At 42.4% G+C, this 16,588-nt stretch overlaps 3 protein-coding genes across 4 annotated transcripts; 1 reads left to right on the top strand and 2 right to left on the bottom strand.

The window, feature by feature from the left end:
• Window positions 1-150: 150 nt before the first annotated feature.
• On the top strand, window positions 151-2,514 carry RB195_013161 (uncharacterized protein; the record flags this gene model as incomplete). 2 transcript variants are annotated; one of them, XM_064202853.1, is made up of 6 exons in its annotated part: window positions 151-216; window positions 671-755; window positions 813-912; window positions 1,616-1,722; window positions 2,221-2,345; window positions 2,425-2,514. In XM_064202853.1, the coding sequence occupies 6 exons, from the start codon at window positions 151-153 to the stop codon at window positions 2,512-2,514; spliced, it is 573 nt and encodes a 190-aa protein (XP_064058733.1). The 2 variants fall into 2 exon arrangements, with proteins under 2 accessions (XP_064058733.1, XP_064058734.1); XM_064202852.1 differs by lacking the exon at window positions 151-216 and having other exon boundaries at window positions 680-755.
• Window positions 2,515-2,925: 411 nt separating this feature from the next.
• On the bottom strand, window positions 2,926-11,158 carry RB195_013160 (uncharacterized protein; the record flags this gene model as incomplete). Its single annotated transcript, XM_013448903.2, has 10 exons — window positions 2,926-3,024; window positions 3,720-3,893; window positions 3,956-4,093; window positions 4,639-4,849; window positions 5,099-5,261; window positions 8,988-9,123; window positions 9,199-9,333; window positions 9,602-9,714; window positions 10,225-10,455; window positions 11,077-11,158. 10 exons carry the CDS (start codon window positions 11,156-11,158, stop codon window positions 2,926-2,928), a joined length of 1,482 nt encoding a protein of 493 aa, XP_013304357.2.
• A 2,153-nt stretch (window positions 11,159-13,311) lies between these two features.
• Window positions 13,312-15,092, bottom strand: RB195_013159 (uncharacterized protein; the record flags this gene model as incomplete). The annotated part of the gene is made up of 3 exons (XM_013448902.2): window positions 13,312-13,458; window positions 13,759-13,857; window positions 14,985-15,092. The coding sequence occupies 3 exons, from the start codon at window positions 15,090-15,092 to the stop codon at window positions 13,312-13,314; spliced, it is 354 nt and encodes a 117-aa protein (XP_013304356.1).
• Window positions 15,093-16,588: the final 1,496 nt, after the last annotated feature.

The following is a 16,588-nucleotide window of genomic DNA, read 5'->3' as shown; positions in this document are numbered from 1 at the left end:
TTAGCATATTACTGTATTGATTGAGTACGCCTGCAGTGTGTTTGAACAGTGCCGCCCACAAGCTGTCTATTTGAACTTCATAAGCATTTCTACCGAAAAAGAGCTACCATTTACTGCCAAATTCTACCGATATCTGCTAAGACTGAATGAATGTTTCAAGAGAGAGAATCTGGTAAACCAGAAAGTTGGGGATGTCTGATATTCATCGTGTCAGTGGTAAGTTGTAGTCCTTCTTTAATCTGGATATTCATTTCCTCTTCCATTCGTATTTAATAATGCAACTTCTTAGTTTGATTGTGAATTTAATTATTGTTCAGTGACTTGGGTATATTGAACTTTTCAACTAAGTGAGATTACTTTTTGAGGAACTAAGGACTTACGTGAGAAACTGCGTGACATTGATTGGTGATTTGCTGCAAAAATCTTGTGTTATTTTCTAATCCTGTCTCACGGAAAACATCTTCACATCTGTGCAATTCATTGTGGGAGCGGCAAATAGGAAGTGAAAAAAATATCAAACTCTTCAATGTCTGGTACTTCCGTCATCACATTGGTATTGGAACAATTTCAACATAAAATCATATATGGCTTTACATGCATCTCCCAGATTTACTTTTGGATCCAGTATACACTAGAGAGCGGCTGGTAAGAAGTGTAACCACACTTTGAGGTAACGCTGATGAACCTGGCAGTAGTAATGACAATCCGGATCTTGCTCGATACAGAGGATGAGATTAACGAACCAATAATTAAAGGTGAGCCTCGAATATCAAAGAATGAGATTTTCAAATAATGGGTGCGAAAAGATTCAGGTCCACTTCGGGAAGATCTGACGATTTTTCTCGGAATATTCACAATGACATTCTTCTTCGGGTGTTGGTGTTGTTTTTGTTGTGGATGTATGTTATGCAAGTGAGTTGATGGAGAGAAATTGAATTTGTAAAAGTTAAAAGAGAGTGTGCAGTAACGATCCTGACCACGGTAGCTTCCTTAAAAACCTATGGTAGAAGTATTGCACAGGCATGGAGAAGATAATTTTGTTTGACATTTCAATTGTTTTTACATCTCAACACTTGAACTTGGTTCTCGAGTTTATGTGAATTTTCAAAATTTCGTCAACTGAAATGTGGGCAGCATTGGTTTATGGTTCTTATTCTGGTGAATATATGAAAGATACTGCATCAGTCTTAAAATATCCCACAAACACAGCTGAATAGTAAAGAAGTAATGTGGTTAAGTGCTAGCTCACGTCAGCTGTCATGATAACAATTAACTGTTGGTAGATGCTTAAACAACGGTGTTTTTGAGAGTAATAACATAGTACAATAAACATTTTGTCTTTTTTTTTCTAGTATTGCTCGGAACATCAACTTTTTACACAGAAAGTGTCATTTCAATTGTTCAGAAAGTAAAGCGGTACTTCCAGTTAGGATTAGAGAACGAATAACAGATACTTGGAAACAAATTGGTTAAAAGAACTACTCTTCAGAAAACTGAATATGGTATTTGTGATTAGTAATGTTCAAAGAATCGTTCTAGAATCTTGTTCAGGTTCTTAGAGATGAGACTGTTTCGAAGATAGGTATCGGAAATCCCATTAGTTTTTGCAATTCAGATGGATGCTCGACTGTCCGGATTTCTGTGGGAATTTGATTACAGCGGCGTCTTTCAAGTTCATCTCTTCTCACCCATCGATTCGACGTCGATTCCGTAAGGAAGACGGTATGCTCAACAATTCCTCACTTCACTGTATTAATGTGACTTCCATTTATACGTATTACTTCCTTTCTTTCTTCATTTCACAAGCGCTCCTGCTTCCAAAGTGCTCCGAAACAAAACTGTTCCAAAAAAATCGGAACACTCATATGGTACGAGTTTCCACATGCTGGGATGAGTGCACTTCTCATTAGAACTCATTCACTTCTCGTTTGGAATCGTGCAAATTTACTTTTTACGAGAAATCCAGTACAGAACATGCTTACTGACATACAGCAGCCATACAAATCCTGAGAAATTCCGGTCGACAGTGAACTTAGTAGGTAACCGAGATCACTCATTTTTAACCCATTCAATAGTATTTTCAACAAAACAAATGAATAACGAAAAACAAAGGAAAGAGTGAACAGGAGAACGCGCGAAATAAAAAATAGAGAAAATAAATAAATAAACTTGAGGAGAATTGAACAGTGGTTAAAGAGAGCACCGTAAAGTCGATTACAGATGATGATATCGTCATCGACGACGTGGTAGTAGCCGCAAGAGGCGTCCCGCAACATGTGATACGACGTCAACCGACAGACTTGAACGCGTACGAGAATCCTGTACCTTTCGAGCATTTTGTTGAGGTTGGAGCATGTCTAACCTCTATTTTTTCACTCGAAACAAAAACATTGTGCTCTATTTGATGTATTGGTCAAATTTTAGCCGGAGGCCATCATGCCGCAACCTGTACCATCTTTGAAGCCTCCGTTGGGCCGCATTCGTTCGTACAGTATCGATGTATGGTATAAATAAAGAAGAGCGACAAATCGTATGAAATTTATTTTTTTCATTCAATAAGTTGAATATATTTGCAAGTGTACATAAGTAAATGGTTCATAGATTATCTTTATTTCGACATTTACATTTACATTTGTCTTTGTAAGTTAGAACATTCTAGTCGTAGTTCCAAGATCTTTGCCCTACGATCGCTTATCACTGAGGTCATAGTCATTAAGATTCAAATCAGAGTTGGTAATTATGAAGTACTTGCTCAGCCGTGCCCTTTGTTCCGCTAACCGCCGCATTACGTACCGTGCTATTAATAAGTCAGTACGATCGCAATATAGCCGAACTATAACCGTGGTCGTAGTGTGGCGACGAACTGGAGAAAAACTTGGATAGATATTCGTACTTAAGCATATAACTTCTAGCAATAAACGGAACTTAATGGCGTTTTTGCAGAATTACAGAAAAGTCATCTGCTCGAACTGTGTTTCCAAAGTGTTTTTTCGTCGATGGCAACTTGTTACCGTGAGGTTGAACCTGCAAGGATTTACGTTGTAATTGTTGGTGTGATACAGAATCGAATGAATTGGAAGAGATACTGTAAAGAGCACAGCTGCCCACATCTAAAAAAAAAGAGTATTTCCATCAATAACCACCAAGTGGCTCCGATTTAAAAAAAAAAGTCTCGTGGATCAAGGCAAAAACGCCGAAATGTTGACTGTCAATAAATATCAGTATCAATCTTGGCAACAGCTCAAGAAAATCAATAAAGCCAAAATTCAAGGACAGTCGAACATGAGCAATACAACTCGGATATGTCGAGTTTTTCTGTACTTCGAGACCTCAACGTTAATGTATCTGTCTATCCTCAGTCTATCCTTATATTCATTCACTCGACCGTGACAATTCACGCACTTCTCCGTCCAACGCACGATCTTGTGCCAATGGGGCGAATGCCGCGGTCCTGACCAGCAAACATAACTCCTTGTGACTAGCTAACTTATTGAGTGAATCGAACCACAGCAGAGATGCTAACACTATATTTTCTTGTGATTTTCGAGTGAAAATTTTCCCTAACACCAAAAAAAAAATTGCATTTGGAGATGTTGGAGAGTGAAGAGAAAAAATTTGAATCAGGAGGAAATGACAACCGATCTACATTCGGATAATAAATATCAGTCAAATATGCCTAAAAAACAAGCAAAATGTAACTTCTTGATTAGAAAATTAACCTCAAATTGATTGAATAGGTTTGCTAGGAACAGGAATAACTCCATTCGCGCCAGACTTTCGCCGACACATTGCCGTTTCCCCAATGAAAACGGTATGATCTCGTCGATTTTCACAAAACTGCCATCGCTAGCTAAATGTCTGCTCGGATCAAATTTGTATGGTTCCGGAAACACCTGTAATAGAAAGAAACTTTATTTTTTACGTAAGTTTAGTGCAACAAAGTCATTATTACAACCTTTTCGTCATACATAACGCTAGAGATTTGCGGTAGGAACAACGTGCCGGAGGGTATACGGTAGCCATCGATCACCACATCGGTGGTGGTCTCGTGGAACACATTGAGCGGTAGAAGATTTGCAACACGTTGGATTTCCTGCAATTGGCAGTGAATTCGTTGGCTTTTCTATTTGTTTCTTCATTTATTCATTTGTTTATTCATTCATTCATTCAACCACTCGTTATTCATCTGTTTTTTTCATCCACTCATTCATTCACTCAATCAGCCAATCAATCATTCATCCATTCATTCATTCATTCATTCATTCACTCAATCACTCATTCGTTCACCCAACCGCTCGTTTTCCGTCTGTTTGTCCATTTATTCATTCACCAATCCACTTCCTGTTTGCTTATCCACTCATTTACTGTTTGATTCTTTCATTTATTCATCCATTCATTCGTTCAATTACTTATCTATCCACTCATCCGTTTTTTTTTATCTAGCTTTTCCACTCATTCATCCTTACTTATTGATCCATCGATTTGTTCATTTCTCAATTCTTCACTTATTCATTTGTTCATTCATTCATTCATTTCGTTTGTTTATTTATCCATATCCTATTTATCCTTATTTGCTCATTAGTTCATTCGTGTGTATTCGTATGTGGATTCATTCATTATGGATTTACGTTCACATACATTGATCACCGCGTTCATATACGGTAGGCGACTTCGATCCGCAGTGGAGATCAATCTCTCTGATCCAATTTCTCGATCCATTTCGTCGTGTATGCGTCTCTGCACTTCAGAATCTAACACCACATATAGTAATCCCCAGTACAAAGTGTTCGATGTGGTTTCCATGCCTGCCATCCATAGATCAAAACACATATTACGAAGTTGATCCCATCTGGAATAAAACGAGCCGGAGAACAGCAGTGTTGTTGATGTTGTGCAGTGCAGTATGTATAGTAGGGTCAAAACGACTCGTGGATCGTGGTGGAACCCTCACTAGCACCACCAATCACTGCAGTTCGCGATGGTCCCACCTCGATTCCAACCGTCATCCCCGCCGCGCCGCTTCCAGCGCAGCCGCTTACGCAACTGCACCGTACTCCATGTCGTTTTAACCCGACTATACATTCCTGTCATCACTCACGAAAATCCTCCACAATCGGGTTCATTCTCGTGACGTTTCTGTTCTTTAAGGAAAGCTTCCACATAATCCGTGCTTTTTTCGTGATCGAAATTAATTTCTGTTTTGTGAGCTTCGATTTGTGAATCGAACATCTCAAACAGTACATCTTTGTTCAACTCCGCTTCTGGAAAGAAAATCGTGGCTACAGTCAGGTCAAAACGACATGAAACTCGGTGCTGTTACGTAAATGGTCACGTTCGAAGCGGCACGATGAAGCCAGCGGTTATGATTGAGGTGGGACCCTCGCTAGTCCCGCCCGTCTCTGCGGTCCGAATCGATGCAATTGTCAGCTTAAAGGCATCACCCCACGAATCTGAGGTGGTGCAGATTTCAGGTGGAGTATTCGCATACAGGATGGGAGACTACGGGGAGGGAGGTGATTCCGTCCATTTCTTCCTAATTGCCGTAAACAACGGCCCGGAAGATACGGCTTCATTCGTTTTGGCGCACCATTTTGTACAAGAGGTTCGATTGGAGCGCGCCAGTCTTGTGCCGCGCTGCATCTTCCGGGCCAATTAGCAAGAAATGGACGGAATCACCTCCCTCTCCGTAGTCTCCCATCCCGTATACGAATACTCCACCTGAAATCTGCACCACCTCAGATTCGTGGGGTGATGCCTTTAAAGGTATCATACCACGAATTTGAGGTGGTGCGGGTTTCAGGTGGAGTACCCGAAACGGGGTCGTAGATTATGGAGACGGGGATAGTTCCGCTCATCTCTCCCTCCATCACTGCATACAACCGTCTCCACAATGCTGTTTTGTACGACGTCATCTATTGCAACGCTCCACCCCTTGCGCCTCCTGCGCCCTGCGATTCGTCGGAAATCAATTCGGACTGCCCCGATAGGCAGTAAGGGACGCCACGCGTGCAAGGGTGGCGCGCTGCAATAGAAGGCATCGTACAAAACAGCGTTCAGGAGCCGGCTGCTTGCAGTGATTCAGGGAGAGATGAGCGGAAGCACTCCGGTCTACATAATCTATGACCCTGCATACGGATCCCGATCACTGCACTGGTCTTCGAACGGTCGAGGGCGCCAGTAATTCTTCCATTTGTCCCGGTCGCGTGCAGAGTAGCCCAGTGGTTCTCTTTGCGTGGGACAGAAGAGCATCGTAATTTTCTTGAAGGACTGTGAAGAAATCGACCATCGGGTCGGCGGTCTTCTGTATTGCGCTTAATATCGCGGGGAATCAGTCGCTAGGCTCGGTCCAAGGTTGTCGTTAAAGCGCATACGTGTCGGCCACCTATTTACTCTGGCAAACGCGGCGGCGTCTGATCTGATCGCGACGAGGAAGAACAATGTCACGCAAAGGGATACCAGCATACCTCAATTGCGCGTTCAATGACGCTACGCGTTTTTCCTGCTTGCGAAGTGCCAGGTTCGAGGCAAGGTCAAAGCAGGAAGTACGGTGGTGTTGAAGAGGTGAGCACGGAGCCGGGTGTTCTTGGTTTCTTCACTACGTCCTCGATGCTCTGTACGCGTTCTGCCCAGCTGGGGAGGTCGTTCATCATGTTCAATTCCGACCCAGATAGAGTAGCTGGTGCATGGATATGTTCGTTCCGTGAGCGTGAATGGGGCATCGAGATCCATGTTCCGATGAACATCGTCTTTGAAGATTCAGCCAAGACCGATGCATCCAATGTTTCGGCGAATTCGGTCAGCATTCGTTCCGCTTGGCGATGCAGGTGTTATCAGTACGATGTCATCAGCAAAGCGCAAATGGTTAGCTGACATGATCTTACCAGTGTCATTCAATTTGCATTGCGTTCCGAGGGTGGCGGAATATTTGGGTGAATTGTATACGTCGAACCCCCTCACGTCAATGATGATATTCTGTAGAATGGCGAGATTCGGTCGGAAGTTACGTACAATCGAAGCACCTTATGTACGAGTGGGAACGCCGGTGTCCAAGGCTAACCGTAACAGTCAAAGGCCTAAGTATGAAAGTGAACAAGCATCACGTGATACGATGAGTTGAAACAGTGGAATAGGCGATGTGGAATTTGAAACGCCTCCATGTGTTTATAAGACTAATATAAGATACGAAGAGTAAAAAGAGAATATATTATGTATATTAAAAACACGTGGTCCACTTAGACATTGACAGGTAACAAGATAGAATAAAGATTGTTGGTTTATTGGACACGATTTAAAATACATGTGTATTGAGGAGAACGAATGACATGTATCTCCAAGAGGAGGAAGGACGGCGTAAAAAAAAGTAATGATGAATGGTTGTTCGGGTGAAGGTCATCTGTACAAGTGGCATGATGCTGCAAAGCAAGTTTCTTATCGCCTCTCTGCAAAGCCTTGCGAGCTCGGACGTGAGCTCTGGTTCCTGCGGCTCGTGCTGCTACGCTGGCGTATCAGCTCAAGAGTTTCAAGAGACAGGCGTCTCTTGGTTGTTTTAATACTTCAGCCTTCTTCGCGCAGTCATGAAGGTGTTTGACAAGCCGGTCGTATTCCTCGTCGATGTTGTCCATTGCGGAATCTTCCCAAAAGCCGGCTAACGTAGCGAAGAGATCCCAGTTGATGGTAGTTCTGGGATTTCTCTTGCTGAACTTGGCGGCTTTCTCTGACCTCCGCGTGAAGAAAATCTTCCTCGGAGGAGGCGATGGTCCGATCCCGTATAGAACTTTGGTACAAAGCGAAATCCGCCATGCAGAACCTTTCGCTGACGATGATGTGGTCAATTTCAGTATTCCCTCCACCGGATGACTCCTACGTCCAGTGTAGAGGAGGGCTTCTGGGATTGCGAGTTCGCATGGATGGTCTTAGTGGTCATGATAAACTCGGAAAGCCTCTCCCCTTCATTCTATTGTAGGCCGTGGGTCCCGATGTGAAGTTCCTCCGGCGTTCTTCTTGGGCCAACTTTGGCGTTGAAGTCGCCAATTATGACCTTGTAAAAGGCATGATCTTCTCGGTAGAACTTCTCCAGGTCCATATAGAAAGCTTCGACTTCTTCTTCTTCGTAGCTTGATGTTGGAGCGTAAGCGACGAAGATAGTCAAAGCCGGTGTGGGACCACGTCTTCATCGCAGACGTCCGATTCGGGTCGTGAGTTGTTCGAAAGAGTCGATGTTCTGTGCCATACTCGTGTTGACGAGGACGCCAACTCACCAACACCTCTACTGTCGCATGTTCCTAAGAACAGTTCTTCTCCAGTTTCAAATACAGCGTTGAGAGATGACGTCGTCTCGTCTCGGTCAGTCGATGACGTCGTACTTTTTTTTTTTTTTTTTTTTTTTTTTTTTTTTTTTTTTTTTTTTTTTTTTTTTTTTTTTTTTTTTTTTTTTTTTTTTTTTTTTTTTTTTTTTTTTTTTTTTTTTTTTTTTTTTTTTTTTTTCCCCCCCCCTTTTTCTTTTTTTTTTTTGGGTTTTTAGGTTTTTTTTTTTTTTTTTTTTTTTTTTAATTTTTAAAAACCGGGTTTTTCCCTTATTGGGGGGGTTCGGGGTTTTTTGGGGGGGGGGGTGGGGGGGCCCCGGGGGGGGGGGGGGGGGGGAACCGGGGGAAAAAAGGGGCTTTTTTTTTCCCGGGGGGGGGGGGGGTTTTAGGGGGGGGGCTCCCTGCTTTTGCTGTGCCAGGACTGACTCGTAAAATCATTGTATCCCGCACGTCGGTCCGGCCAAATCGGGGTGGGGGCGTTGGTTGCTTGGGCGCATACGGATACTCCACCTAAAATCCGTACCACCCCAGATTCGTGGTATGCTACCTTTAACCGCGCCGCTTCGTACGCAACTGCACTGAGCTTCAGTCGTTTTGACCCTACTATAAGCTGATCAGGTGTCATGATTTATTTTTGCAAGATATCTGACATGCACACTGTTAGCGTTTACAGTATGAACCCACCTTTGTTGTATTTCCAGAAGTACGGAAAGTATTTCAGACACGGGAACATCATCCACATTATAAATGCGGGTCGAGCCGACCTTTCCATAATACGCTTGACAATCTCTTTTCGAGTTAAGAACACATCCATATTTGTCTAAAATGTTTTCATCGGACTTATTGTACTAAAAGGTTGAGATTTTCAAAAATTAGATGTAAAATAGCATCCTACTTCGTCAAACCGAAATCCAAAAAGAATGCTATTGATAATTGATCCAATGGCGGTGTCGAAATTATTCCGGAGGTCTAGTTCTTTTCCTGCATTTACGTTGCATTTTGACAGAAAGTCGGACACCTCTGACAGAACCTAAATTTTTGGACGACGTGAGTAAAGAATGTGGGACAGAGGTCGTAAAATCAACCAATGATGTGACAGAAGTATCGACTAATAGCAAGCGTACCGGATTCTCACCCTTTCAGTAAATCGGCCATTTTTCACACCTCACATTAAAAAAGTGATTGGAAATCAACAGTAGGCTATCAAAAGATCACATCTTACATCTTACTCCATTCACTTCTTTTATTTTTTATACTGCAAATTTCGAAGCATTGACCGATGGGCATTGAACACTTACCCTCTCTTCCATGAGATTTTTACCCATTCCAAAATCGCGAAAAACATGTAGTACGAATCTTCGCTGTTGTTGCCACAGTTCACCAGTCGTTTCCACAATACCGTAATCACCACCTGGATGTTGTAGTCGGGTTAAATATGTATGAAGTACGGTACAGTTCTATAGTATCTGCGCTCAAAGCGGCGCGGTGAAGATAGCGATTGGAATTGATGTGGGACCGTCGCGAACTGCAGCAAGGCACCCACCACGACTATAGCCGCTACGCTTAATCGTGCCGCTTCAGTACGCACCCGCTTAAGTAACTGTACGGAGCTTCACGTCGTTTTGACCTTACTATATCAAAGTTATTATTTCCTTTTTTTATGCGGTTTCAGGCATTTCCGCCACATTGAATCACGTGTATTTTTTTCAGTGCACCAACCGTTCGTCTTCATGGGACAAAGTATCAAAGAACAGATTATAGAACAATTCGAATATTTTTGATTGTTGATTATTAAGTATTTTCATGATGCAGTTCCGCAAAAATATTGTCATTGTCCACGCGGCAAAAAAAAGGTCCGACGACATCGTCGCTCATAGTTGTTAACGCGTTAATTTAAAAAAGTGCAACAATAACCTCGTACCTCGTACCATACGCGAAAGAGGCACTTCTAATCTGCCTGTATAGGCTGCACCGTCCTTGACAAGAGTTTCTTTCATCAACTCGTAGTCAGTCACCACAACCGCAGGTCGGTTCGCCATCCAGAATGTGAAACAACGTCCATACTTTTGAGACCAAAGGCGAAACGCTTCATAACCAGGTTCATAGAAGTATAGAGTGAGAAGATTGCCGATAAAGGGAAGGGGGATAGGACCTGGAAGTAAATAATTCGAAAAATCTTAATAATAAGAAGATGTAGATATCTGAATATATATAAATAAATAATAATATATAAATATATGAACCCTAAGGTAGTAAAAATAAGAAATATGTTCTTGTGTTTCATCTATGATAAGTCTACATTTTGCAGTTCAACCGCTGTTTTTAAGGTTAACGGCATCGTCCCACGAATCTGGAGTGGTACGGGTTTCAGGTGGGTTATGCCTATGCGGGGTCGTAGATTGTTGGGAAGGGGGTGATTCCGTCCATTTCTTCCTAATTGCCGTAAAAAACGGCCCGGAAGATGTGGCGCGTGCACAAAGCTGGCGCGGTCCAGTAAAACTAGTTGTAGAAAATGGCGCCCCGGAACGCTCGAAGCCGCATCTTTCGGGTCTATAATCTTTGACCATCGGAAATCCGTCAGATTCGTGGGATGATGCTTTTAAGTTAAACGTTTTAAGGATGTAAAGATTGTAGTTAATACGGATATTTACGCTGCAAAAGTTTTCTAAACAGTCATCCAAAGACGCGAGAAATATATCAAATTTCCATTAATGGATCGTGATTCTGTTCAACATTAATTGATTTCTTCCAAAAATATCACCGAATCACCAACCTGGCGGCAAATTTCGTCGTTTCCAGTAGGTATGATAAAATAGAGTCAAAAATGTAAGAATAACAGATAAAATTATCAGCATTTTCTGAGATCAGATGCGCAGTGCAATGAGGTTTGCGCGAAGGGAAGAAAAAACCGCAGTAAATTTATGATCTCGGAGGAAGACTGGACCGATTGTGGTCGTATGTCAACATCAATTTACGGCAAACGATCGTACAAGATCAATTGATAACGGGTACGGTTGCTTTTTTTGCGTTGTTCAAGGAAATTGATGAAAGTGTTCCCGTGAGAATCGATAAGGTTTTGTCTTAGGGGTTTGCGATAAGGGATCATGAGCGAAAATGAAAAAGTGCGACGGAGGTGATATTTCGGTGGGTTGTGGGAGTTGTGGGGGTATTATACTTTAAGATTTATTACATTATTCAAAAAAAAAACTCACGAACGATTACCACGTATTTAATTCTTCCCTTAATATTCTATTCCTAGGAAAAAAAAGTATCTTGTTCCTTTCTTTCTTTCTCAGAATATTGTAGCAGCATATCGAAATTTCTTACGGGCACTTTTCAAGTAAATTACCATGATTTGATGATAATGATTGATTTTAGTTTTGATTGATTTGATTGAGATTGGAGATTGGTATTGATCTTCTTTATTAACTAACAGCTAAAGTTTAGGCGTTATCATCTTCGTCATAGCCGTCATAGAAAAATCAAACTCATCAGGGACTTATCCCCTCAAGTGCCTCATCACTCTACAGAAAGCATTCAAACGATGAGCAAAGTCAAAGGACAACACATCGAATAGCATTTACCTCATCATCTGAAAACTGGAGCATCTACATGGACTCGCAAAATCTAAACTCTCTGCCTCACTCGGTGCACACCTTAGAGTATGTCATCAAAACTCCGAAATCGAGGTAGAAGTTACGGTACTATCCTTTGAGCCCGAGATCATAGCACGCAGAACACTGGAGACATTTTGGATAACCGCCAAAAGTCGAAAAATAAACAGAAAGAATGAGTGCATTGCGATAGCAAGCGAACTAGCCAGTTATCATTATCTGTGCGGGTTTTGATCTACTGAGCCCTATGAAAAACCCTTGCGATTCATAGTTGTGGAACGTGGTGGTCCGTTACGTTACCAAATTTCAATAAATGAGGTTATTGATAGCCGATGTGTTGCCCTTTGAGTTTGCTCAGTGTTTGATTGCTTTCTGTAGGGTGATGAGGCGCTTGAGAGGATAAATCACAGATGGCTTTGATTTTTTCTAGGTTCTGACGGAGGTGATAACGCCGAAACGTTAGCTGTTGTTTAATAAAGGAAAATCAATACCAATATTGGTTAAAGCTCAAGAAAATCAATTAGAAACTACATATTGAAGGCCTCACCTCACGAATCTTGGGAGATGGGGGTGGGGGTACGGGTTTTAAGTAGGTTATGCCTATATGGGATCGTAGATTGTGGGGAAGAGGGTGATTCCGTCTATTTCTTCCTAAATACCCTAAAAACGGTCCGGAAAATGCGGCTTCTTAGCGTTCCGGGGCGCTATTTTCTACAATAAGTTCGATTGGAGCGCGTCAACCTTGTGCACGCGCCGCATCATCCGGGCCGTTTCTTTGCGGCAGTTAGGAAGAAATGGACGAAATCACCCTCCTCCCAATAATCTACGTCCACGTATAGGGAACCACCTGAAACCCGCACCACCCCAGATTCCTCGGGTGATGCCTTTAAATCATGCCAAGATTCAAAGACAGTCGAACGTGGGCACTACTAAGATATTGATATTATTTTTCTAAATGAATAGAATCGAATTTTTCAAAACAGTAGAATAGAATTTGAAAAAAAACCGGGTAAAGTTGGAATACTCTTGATACCACCACACATAAAAATATTGTAGTTTCGAGGACCCGATCCGTACGTAGCCCTACCCGATTACCAATTGAGTTTTGATTGCTATCCTGAGCGTATAGACTACCTCGAGCACCCATCAAATCTTGATCTGTTTATTCTATTGATCTTTTTCTATGCAGCTTAAATTGTATTAGTGTTAAATCATGTGAAGATAGGAGAGATTGTTGCTCCTGTGGATATATTTTCAAAAAATTTCTGGACATATTTTCATTTACATCTTTGACTGTATTGAGGCAAATCACTTTGTTAGACATGTATTTTATTGTATGGATAAACGACGACAAAAACATAGAAGTAGTTTTGAAAAGCTAGTTCGTTCTGAACTTATTCGGCCGCTATTAGCTTCATCACAGTCTCACCGGTGATCTCTCCGACCGGTTTCCCTGTGCTGAACGATTGTTTTGGATCACGTGCATCTTGGCCGACAGATGCGTACTGAATGACCATAGTGTCTGGACGTGGCTTACCAGCCTGAAATATGTGTTAATCTTGTAGTTGGAACAAAAAAATTACTTTTAACACAAACATTTTAGAAGCTTGGCAGATCCATGTTTTCAAAATGTAACCTATTTCCATATTTTTAAAATTTTTCTACTTAAAATTCCCATTCTCATGACACCGTACTCAATTCGTGATAGAATACTGTAAAAGGTCTATAAAGGGAAATAAGATAACTGGAATATATAGAACAGCTCGTTTAGTGCCGAGATGCTGAAACGTTGAGAAACAGTTGAGTAACAACTTTCATTAGTAGTGCGTGTATCTCCTTACCTTTCTTGTAATCTCTATTTCACATGTGTAGCCGATTTGAATTAGTCCGTGAAGTTGTTTTTCCGGTACTGAATAATTTGAACCGGGATTTATCAGAATCTAAAAGTAAGGACGATCAGTAATTTTTCAAGGGGTTCTTTATGAATTGTGAAGGACCTTTGTATGTATGAAGGGTTTGTTGCATTGCAACACAACTGTCTTGGCTATAAAAGATCCAATAGTCTCAACAAGACCGTAATTTCACTTAAACGCAGCGTATCACGAAATTGACGTATTAAGGAAACCGCATAGAAAACATAGAGGTCGGGCTGTGGATTATAGAAACGAGCGTGGCCTTGCTCAAGTCCCCCCTATTCACTTTTAAAGGCATCACCCCATAAATTTGGGGTGGTGCGGGTTTCAGGTGGGTTATATGCCTATACGGGGTTGTAGATTATGGGGAGGAGGGTGATTCCGTACATTTCGTCCTGATTGCCGTAAAAAACTGGCCCGAAAAATGCGTCTTTGAGCGTTCCGGGACGTTATTTCCTACAACAAATTCGATTGGAGCTCGCCAGCTATGTGCTGTTTTTTACGGCAATTAGGAAGAAATGGACGGAATCACCTTCCTCCCATTAATCTACTACCCCGCATAGGAATAATTCACCTGAAACCAGCACCACCCTATATTTGTGAAGTGATGCCTTTATGAACGGCGTGGGAACCGCTTTAGTTCCTACGATTCACCTTAAAACGAGCACCTTTGTACGCATTCCGGTCCACTCAGCATTCATTGGTTTTACTTGAATAGAGTAGTGAGGAGACCTCGTTAACCTTTTACCGCTCAGTCATAAAGGTCAGTGGCGCGAGACTTCAAAGAGCTGGTTTCGTAGGAAAGATCGGGGTTTTCCATACCACTTTTTTTCCATACGGTTAGGGAAAGATGAACGAAGCAACGCTTGTTTCCATAATCTACAACCCGAACTCCATGTTTTTCCTTGGGTTTCCGTACCTCGTCAATTTCATGACACGCTGCCTTTAATAAGAGCCATACGAGCACATAATGGGCAGGGTTTTTTTCCCTCCTTACAAATCACGTTTTTCTATTCTCTTTAATACACATAGTTTCTACCTGTTGTTTCCCCAAAATCGATGGCCAGGTCATTTACTTCACTTGCATGCGTACGCACCATTTACGACTCATTGCGTTCGTAAGAAATAAGCTCAACCAAAACAAAAAAACCTACCCTGTACGCAAGCATACGATCGCAATGATTGATGAGTTTATACTTTTTGGTGCCGCCAGCAACCCCAATGTCACATCTTGATGGGCTCGTACTGAGTTCGACTCCCATTTGTTATCGTAAATGAAAAGTCATTCTTCAAATTCAAGCTTTTATAGTAGTTTTTCCAGATGATCTCCTCACAGTGATAACACAAGTATTGCCATGAATATGGATTGCTGCTGATTAGTTCGGTCTTATTGATATTTTTTCTGGATCGATATAAGCGGCAAATGGAAACGAAACAGTACGAAACTAGTCTAGACTCTGAGTAGATGCGAGGAGGAGTCTAAATTGTGCGACGGATCACAGGTGGTTCGGAACGTCTGAAGAGAGCTCACCACGCAATTAACGATGTTAGGATCTCTATAGTCGAGTGAAAACGACATGAAGCACAGTGCCATTGCGTAGGCGGTTGCGCTCGAAGTGGCGCGGTGGAGATAGAGGTTGGAATCGAGGTGGGACCGATCGATCTTGACCGCTGCGCTGCTTCGAGCGCAACCGCTTACGCAACTGTCCGTGTTTCATGTCGTTTTGACCCAACTATGCATGGTAAGATATGTCTACTGGGTCGTGGTTACCCTCTATTCGTCGTGAAAAAGGCGTAGAAAATGGTTTTGTCGATGGTCCCAGGCATAGGAGCAGCGTCTGCCAGTGAACTATGAGTCTACCAGTGAGTTATGTTCTCACAACAAAGTTATGAGGATTCAGAACTGAAAACGCTCAATTTTTTATGGCCAACTTTGAGCTCTAATTTCACAGCAAAAACAAAATCATATAGGATGTTTCGCTATGGTCTGGTGTATTTCTACACACTCTTCACTGCCTGACGGTTTTTCTTCTTTAACGGTATCACCCCACGAATCTGGAGTGGTACGGATTTCCGGTGGAGTATTCGTATACGGGGTTGCAGATTATGGGGAGGAGGGTGATTCCGTTCATTTCTTCCTAATTGCCGTAGAAAACGGCCCGGAAGCTAGGGCTTCGAGCGTTCCGGCGCACTATTTTCTACAAGGAGTTCGATTGGAGCGCGCCAACCCTGTGCGGCGCCGCATCTTCCGGGCCGTTTTTTACGGCAATAAGGAAGAAATGGACGGACCCACACCCCTCACCATAATCTACTATCCCGTATACGAATACTCCACCTGAAATCCGCACCACCTCAGATTCGTGGTATGCTGCCTTTAAACGGAGATATCAGCTCTTTAATCCCAGTAATTTTCGGAAACAGTGACAAGCACGCCCTAATTGCACATCCTCCTGCTTTGGTAGATTACTCCTTCAAAACATTGTTTTCTTATTTTATACTATTGCATTACATCTTCCTAGACCTCCATTGTTTTTTTTTTTTTTTCTTTCTTCCCTCTCGTTCTTCCCGTGACAACAGGACAGTTTAGGTGAAGGGGGTCACTTCGCCGGCCACCCTAAAGCGAGGGGACTGGAGCATCGGCACCGGCAGTGTGTTGGCAGCTGCGGGGCGTATACCTACGCTTGTTTATGTGACACGTTGTTAGGCGCCTCGTAGGGGAATTCGATCGACATGGCCGGTTCCCACGCTGTTTTACAGG

The sequence above is a fragment of the Necator americanus genome, chromosome V, assembly GCF_031761385.1.
Source record: "Necator americanus strain Aroian chromosome V, whole genome shotgun sequence".
Lineage (NCBI taxonomy): Eukaryota > Metazoa > Nematoda > Chromadorea > Rhabditida > Ancylostomatidae > Necator > Necator americanus.
This window is presented reverse-complemented; position numbering and strand designations above follow the sequence as displayed.